Source organism: Nicotiana sylvestris, chromosome 6 (genome assembly GCF_000393655.2).
Source record: "Nicotiana sylvestris chromosome 6, ASM39365v2, whole genome shotgun sequence".
In the NCBI taxonomy this organism is placed as follows: Eukaryota; Viridiplantae; Streptophyta; class Magnoliopsida; order Solanales; family Solanaceae; genus Nicotiana; species Nicotiana sylvestris.
Window position 1 is genome coordinate 69628644 of NC_091062.1, and position 7706 is coordinate 69636349.

At 35.8% G+C, this 7706-nt stretch overlaps 1 protein-coding gene across 1 annotated transcript; it reads left to right on the plus strand.

Annotated features, from left to right (window-relative positions):
- The first annotated feature begins 6078 nt into the window (after window positions 1–6078).
- On the plus strand, window positions 6079–7475 carry LOC104242909 (probable membrane-associated kinase regulator 6). The gene is made up of 2 exons (XM_009798023.2): window positions 6079–6636; window positions 7203–7475. The coding sequence occupies exons 1-2, from the start codon at window positions 6096–6098 to the stop codon at window positions 7208–7210; spliced, it is 549 nt and encodes a 182-aa protein (XP_009796325.1). The 5' UTR covers window positions 6079–6095; the 3' UTR covers window positions 7211–7475.
- Window positions 7476–7706: the final 231 nt, after the last annotated feature.

The window sequence follows — 7706 nt, forward strand, 5'->3', positions numbered from 1 at the left end:
TAAACAGGTTTGCCTAGTGACAGATGCATATGCAAAATGCAGGAAGTCCTATAGGCATATTACATATATGATATGCAGAATTTCAAAAACGACTTATAGACATAGTATCTATATGAAGTGCAGAAAAACCTATGAACATGGTATCTACATGAAATGCAGAATTTCAGAAGTATAGGAATTCCCTGTGAACATGGTATCTACATGAGATGCAGAATTTCAGAAGTATAGTAATTCCCTATGAACATGGTATCTACCCCTTTGCATGCAGGACTGACCCTCCCTTTTTCACTAACACCCCAGCAGTTTATTACAAGATTATTACAGAACGGAATGAATAAGAAAAAGATAAAAAAAATATATCAGAAATTAAAGATTCCAACCAAAGAGAGCCTAATTCAGACCCCAGGTCTGAAATATGAAATAAACCAACTTCCAAAGATCAGATTTCCAAAGCCTTTCTCTTATTTGGGATGTGTCAAAGTTCCAAGGAGCTTCAAGAACTCCAGGCAATGCTTACACCCCCAAATATCATTGCAGAATCAGATTATAGTGCAGTGTGGAAGGGTCAGCCCTCCAATGTCCAAGCTCAGAGGGAACTCAAAGTCCCAAGGCAAGGCTCATAGGAGGGGGAGGGCAGAACTTAGAGGCTAGGAGTAAGTGCAAGTACAATAGAGGGGAATTAGGGGAAGTCCAGCATAAACTGGTGGTCATACCCAACAATAAGGAGTGCTGGCACACCCTAACTAGTCTACTAGGCCACATTTTGGGAGTTAAGATCCATTGAGGATCAAGTTCAGACCTGAGCAGCAATTTGGATACTGCCAGGCTATAAACCTTAACTCAAACACATAGAAGGGAGTAGGGGTATGGGGAATTCACAACAAACAACATATGAAAAGAGGGAGTAGCATATTCAATACAGAACATGAACATGAAAGTAGCCAAGAGTGTAGCAACTGTAAAGTAAACACATAGGGATGATGCTGGAATCAAATTTAGGACATACCAGTTTCAGGAAAACAAATAAGTGAAAGCAGAAGTTTTGTAAGCCAAATTGCAAGCAAGCAGTACAAAAGATCTCAGAAGAGAGTAGAGAATTGAAAGAGTATTGTAATTGAGAGAGTGTGTGTAAGAGTATGCAATTCAAAGTGTGTTCAAGTGCAGAAAACAAGTAAGAAAAGGTAAGGAAATAGTTTGCAATCAATCACATAAAGTCTCCCTTTGGTTAAGGGATTCTGATTTCGAACGGGCATAAGACAATTAAGGAAAGAATTTGATTAAAACCTTTTCCAAAGTAACATAATAAGGGTAAATACACAGGGTTTATTTAAGGCAAAAGTCCAATGGTACATGGTTTGTGAAAAATAAGGAAAGGGAATCAATCAAACAGCCAGTAAAATCAAAGTTGCAAGCTTTGTTCGAATGAACCAAGTCAGAAAAAGGGTAAAGAAATGTTCAATTAGGGAAAATCAGTAACAATCAAGTAAACAACATTAAAGGAATTCGGAATCAATTAGTAGTTGGCAAAACCTTTTGAAAGAAGAGTTCTCATATATAAAGCACACAAATATGTGAATCAAGAAGAGGTTGTCAAATTATTTAGAAGAGAGTTTAATCGAAGAGAAGTTCAGAATCATAAGCAAAAAGATATAGGTTGAATTTGCAGACTCATAGTGAGTCTGAGATTTCAGGGTCCCAAAGTGGAGCCTTAACTCGAACACAAAAATCAAAATCGTCAAAGGAAACCCCCAAATCCTAGGGTTTCAAAATTGAATCAGACATGGAAGTGAGAAAGCAAGTCATTTGTTTCAGAGTCTCAACAAAACAGATATGATAGCATGTTTGAATGACAAAGGAAGAAAAATCATGAAGAACATATTTGAGAAAACTCGGAAGCTAACAAGTTCAGAAGAAGGAGATAATACAAATGTGAACACAAGTAGATGAAACATGTAAGAACATGAACAGAGTCCAGTAAACCAGATCAAATAACTTAACGGTAAACACACATAGTAAAAGAGTAAAAAAAACTAAGCAGGGATTAACAAGAGTAACATGCATAGCAGAAAAGAAAAGGTAGAAGACAATACATGCGTAATAAAGAGTAATCACACCAACAGGGTATGGACAAACACACATAAAGTAAAGAAGAAGAAAAATCAGAAAGATTTTTCCCAAAAAATCCTTTCAGAAACCCTAAAATCGAAGAGAAACGATTTTGAAAAGAAACTTTTGGGAAAACACTTTAGATGGCAAGAAAAGCAATACAGTATAGATCCAAGCAAATAACGGTGAAAGGACCTTGAATAGCTTAGGGTTTCAGAGAAACCCTAGAAATGAGAAAGGCTTGGAAACAGGTCCGATCTTGAGTCGGAGAGGTCAAGAATCAGGCTCTTGAGTCTTGAATATGCCGGAGCATGGCCGGAGGAGCCATGAAATCAAAGGTCTGAGAAGATCGGAGAGGGAATCGTCGAGGTCAGGCCTCGAAGCTTCGAACAACCCTGGCTTACTGGTGATGATAAGTGAGTACCAACTATCCATGGCCTGAGAAGCCATGGATTTCGGTGACCGGTGATTGAAAAGGGGGTAAGAGGAGGCTAGGGTTTTGGAGAGTTTTTGAGAGGATTTGAGAGGGTTTGGGATTCAAAGGCGGCGGGCCAGGTGAGAATGAGGGATTAGGGTAGTCACCTGTGTTTAATTATGGTAGGGCGAATAGTGGTCGTTGATCCGAATGATCAACGTCCTAGATTTAAGAAGGTAGGTGGGGAACCGGGTTGGGTCAAAAGGAATTGGGCGTGTCCGAATTTGAGTTTGAAATTGGGTCAATTTTAGGCTAAAATCGAAATGTAATGGGGCTACAATTGAAACGAACTGAGGCCAAAATTTAAATAGCCAGTTTTCCCTTTTTATTTTATAAAAATAGTAAAAAATGATTTTGAAAGCAAATTAAAAGCACTGGATCCGTTAATAGTATATAAATATTAATTTAAAAATATTGGAACCAGTTTCATAATTATAAAATGCTATTAAATCTTAAAGCAGGCTAAAATTGCAATTATATGCAATTTAGCTTTTAAAATACCAAATTAATTTGTAAAAATATATGAAAAGTAACCTACCTATATTTTGGTATAAATATGAGAATAAAATAAGTTATTCACCAAAGTGATAATTTTGGGAATAATTATTGAGCAATAAATCAATTTAAAAATCTTTTTAAAAAATTAGAAAAATACTAAAACACTTGGGCATACTTATACATGTATGTATATGATATTTGAAAGTATTTGCATGTAAAAAATACATAGGGAAAAAATGGGTATCAACAAGTAGCATATAGGTCACCAATGGAGAGAATCCCTTCTTACAAGGATAGACAAACGACTTACCTCCGCTCGGTAAGCAAAACAACAATTGCCTAATCACCCAAATTCAACTCCAAATGACTCAAATTTAGTAAAAATAGCTCAATAACATCAAATAAATCATTGAAAACAATCCTAAACAATAAAGCTTCGATATTTAATAAAATTCCCAAAAGTCAACCCGGACCTACACAGTCAAAACCCGAATTAAGGGATAGATCCCAACTACTCATAGCCTCACGAGTCAAAATAAGTAATTAGATTCCATTAATAAGTCCAAATCGTCCTTCAAATCTTCAAAATTCACCATCTTAAGTTGTAAAGAAAAATCCCAAATTTCACTTTAAAATCCAAGTTTTATATATAAAAATCTGTGGAGAATCAAGATATAAAGCCAAATCCATATAAAAATTTATTTACCTCAATCTAGTAGTAAAATTTCTTTTCAAAATCTCCACCTCTTGAAGTCTTGGTTGCAAAATATGATAGAATCAGTAAAATCCTGAAATATAACTCTTAAGTGTTCATCCAAGCGATACCCTTCACAAATGCAATCACAGCCTTGCGCTTGTGAAGCACAGACAACATCAGCCCCAAAATAACCCTTCTTGAATGCGAAGATCCGTGACCGCGAAGGCAACCCCCCCTCCACTCTTGACTTTCATGCTATGTTACCGTGAACTCTTCTGCGAACGCGATGACCACCCAGACCATGCACTTCGCAAATGCGAGCCCCCTAATGCTAACTCATAGAAAAAAATCCCTCCTGCCAGAATCCTTCCTCGCAAACACGAGATCCACCTCGCGAACGCGATGAACACAGTCACCGGCAAAATCTAATGCTCCAAATCTCATGGAAGTGGTCTGAAACTATCTCAAAACAGACCCCGAACCCTCCAGAACTTGTCCAATCATACCAAAAAGTCCATATACCTATTAAAAACTTATCCACGCCCAAAACACCACAACTAATATGAAAACCAAGAATCGACGATCAAAATCAATCTCTTAGCTCCAAACTTTCTAACTTCGCCAAACTCGTCTCAATCATGCCTAAACATTCCAGATTTACAGCAAAATTTGCACACAAATTTCGATTAACTAAATAATCTATCCAAATTATTAGAACACCGACCGTAACCCGATAACATTAAAGTCAACTCTCATTCAATCCTATGAACTCTCCAAACCTTCAAATTGCCAACTTCCGGCAAATAAAGCTAAAATCACCATACGAACCTATTAGAATCATCAAATCACCATTCCAAGGACATATACTCAAAAGTCAAACCTTGGTCCACTCTTATAAATTAAGCTTCTAACAATGGATTTAAGTGTTCCAATTCATTCCGAAAACCTTCTAGAAACCAACCAACCACACCCAAGTCACAAAATAACAAACAAACATACAGGAAGCATCAAATAGGAAAACAGGGCTCAAATAAACAAAACGACTGGTCAGGTTGTTATGTTCTCCCTTTTAAAACTAACGTTTGTCCTCGAACGGGTTTAGAACCATACCTGGGATGTCAAAAAGATGAGGATATCTACTCCTCATATCATGCTCGGTCTCCCAGGTTGCTTTCTTGACCGATTGACCTTTCCATTGAACCCTCACTGGTACAATATCTTTAGACCTCAACTTCCAAACATGCCTCTCTAAATGGCCACCAGCTCTTCTTCATAATCTAGATTGTTATCAAAATAAACCGAGCTAAAATCCAACACCTGTGACTTATCCTCGTGCTACTTCTGAAGCATGGAAATACGAAATACCTGATGAACCCCCGACAAGCTAGGTGGCAACACAAGTCTGTAGGGGCATGGGGCGCGTTCATTTTGATTTTTTTTAAAACCTTTTTTAGTTTTCACTCTCTCTTTTAAGTGTGAAAATGTTCATTAATGGATTAATATTTCTTATGTAGAATGTGGCATAAAGTATAAACTACTCTAAAAGTATCATGAAGTATGAATTTGGTGCTTGGATATAGCTTGTACTAGTTGTTGTTTTTTATAAAACATCCAAAAAGTTGGAATCAAGGAGTATTTGTGCAAACTGATAGTGCCAAGAATAGCAACCAAAGCAAATCATAAGACCTGTCCACAATGTGCATTTTAAGGATTGTGATTTAAGTATGAAAGCTTATTGCTGAATTCTCAGCATACTGGCTTTAATTAATTAGTTTGGCAATGATTCTGGACAAAGCATGAACATGTCTACTAACAGACATTTTAATTCCTTAGCTATTAATGGCGATTTCTATAAAGTCATGAAGAGAAACCAACTTCTCCGCGAAGTTTAGTAGTTCTACAAATTATATATAGCATATAATATACTAAAATACAATTCTAATTTAGCTAAGCTTTGGATGTAATTTAAAGTTCATGAGTGCATGTGGGGCTTGCTTATCTATTTCTACTCCCACTTTATTATCATTTACTAATTGAAATTTGTTTATAGTAGACCTCCACATATATTATTGTTAGCAAAATGATAGTGAGTCCTTTAATAAAATTACTACTATAATTTAAATTATATACATTGATGGTGTAAATTCTTATATTAATCTCACTTTTTATAGTATACATACATACATACATACATGTGTATGTTCTATTATGCTTGATGAACACCCTCTTTTTGTATACCTTTTAAAACTATACAGAGCCCTTTCTTTGTTTTCTCTTTTCTCCTCCTCAGTTTAGAGTTGGAAGCCATATTTTGAAAGCATGGAGGATTCGTTGATGAGAATCTCCACGGAATATGCATCCGATGATTTTGACGAAGCTGCCTACATTGAAATGGATCCTACACTTTCTCCTTCAAAGAGTTTCTCTAACGTTAATCCACAAGATTTGATCAGTTTTAATTTTCCAACATCAGCTGAGTCTCCATTAACACTTGTTCATGCTGATGAATTCATATCTAAAGGCTCATCCCCTATGCCTCTTCTCATCAATCCAATGAAAATGGAGAGTACTAATTACTATCATTTAAAAACCAAACAAGAAGTGCACAGAGTTCTCTGCATATCATTTAGGAGATTTGGAAGATTGTTCGATTTTCTGAAGCCTTTGTGCCAAAAAATAAGATGTGATTTTGGGTGCAAAAGTGGAATTAGTACAAGTACAATAGAGGGAGTGAAGATTTATTGTTCACAGGGGACATCTCCAAGGACAAGCTTAACATATTCTGTTGATGATTGGCGCAGGTCTTGTGATTCTGAGAGCTCCATTTATGAGGCTGTTCTTCATTGCAAAAGAACTATGGGTATGTCACTACTTATTTTCTCTTAACTGGACTTGTATAGGAATTTCACGACTAATATGGTATTTAGAGTAGTTAAACTGATACTATATAGTCCTCTTGCCGTCCTATGTGATGCACTTTGACTCGACTCAAAAGTTAAAATGAAAAATTACTATTGAAACTTGTGGTTTACAATATGTAATAAATATTTTGTGCCCATAAAGAATCTCATTAGGGTAAAAAGGAAGCTTACAATTAAATTATTTTTAAATATAAAAATATAGTGTCATTCGTTTTAGAAACGGACTAAAACTGTAAGTTCATCATATAAACTGGGACTACCGGATTTAAACTATATAAAATTGATGGTGTTAATAGATTTCTATACAGGCTATAACTTAATGCACTTTATTTTCCAAGTTACTAGTTGTAGTTATCATTTAGATGGACTAATAAATTTAAATTTTCTTTACACAATTTATGTATAAAAGTGATTCTCATTGATATAAACTACGACAATATGGCTGAATATTTTTGTCTGATTATTTTTCTGATTGGAATATTGCCTTTTTACTTGTATATTTCAGGTGAGTAATTAGGTGAGGCTTTAGTACAAAGAATAAAATACAAAGTTATAGTAAATGATATTGGTGATAGAAGAAAGAAAAACAAGAAAGGGGAAAAATAAGATGAGAGGTGTGAAGATGTTCATATATTTGTAGCTGTATAGATTGTCCCATTCTGCTCTTCTCTACTCCAAGAAGGGCTATTGCGAACAGTGTATCTTGGCGAGGAAGTAGAAGCCAAGGGAAATTCTTGGAAGTTCTGAGGAGACAAGAATTTTCATGACTCATATTGTTTGTCCTTAATTTTCCTTTTCTCTCGAGGAAGAATCACTTTCCAACTTGGAAAATGTCTCAGCTTTGTGCTTTCTGAAGTCATATTTCATGATATTTTTAGCATACATGACAAAAAACGGGGTAATTGCGGCGGATTTTTATGCATATAGCGGCGGTTCCGAATCGCCGTAACTATCCTAAATGGCGACTTATAAAAATGTCATAATCCCTTCCGCCAAAAGGTATAATACA

Excerpts from the sequence above, each read along its gene's own strand:
- LOC104242909 (XM_009798023.2), top strand. The coding sequence starts at position 6,096 with ATGGAGGATTCGTTGATGAGAATCTCCACGGAATATGCATCCGATGAT.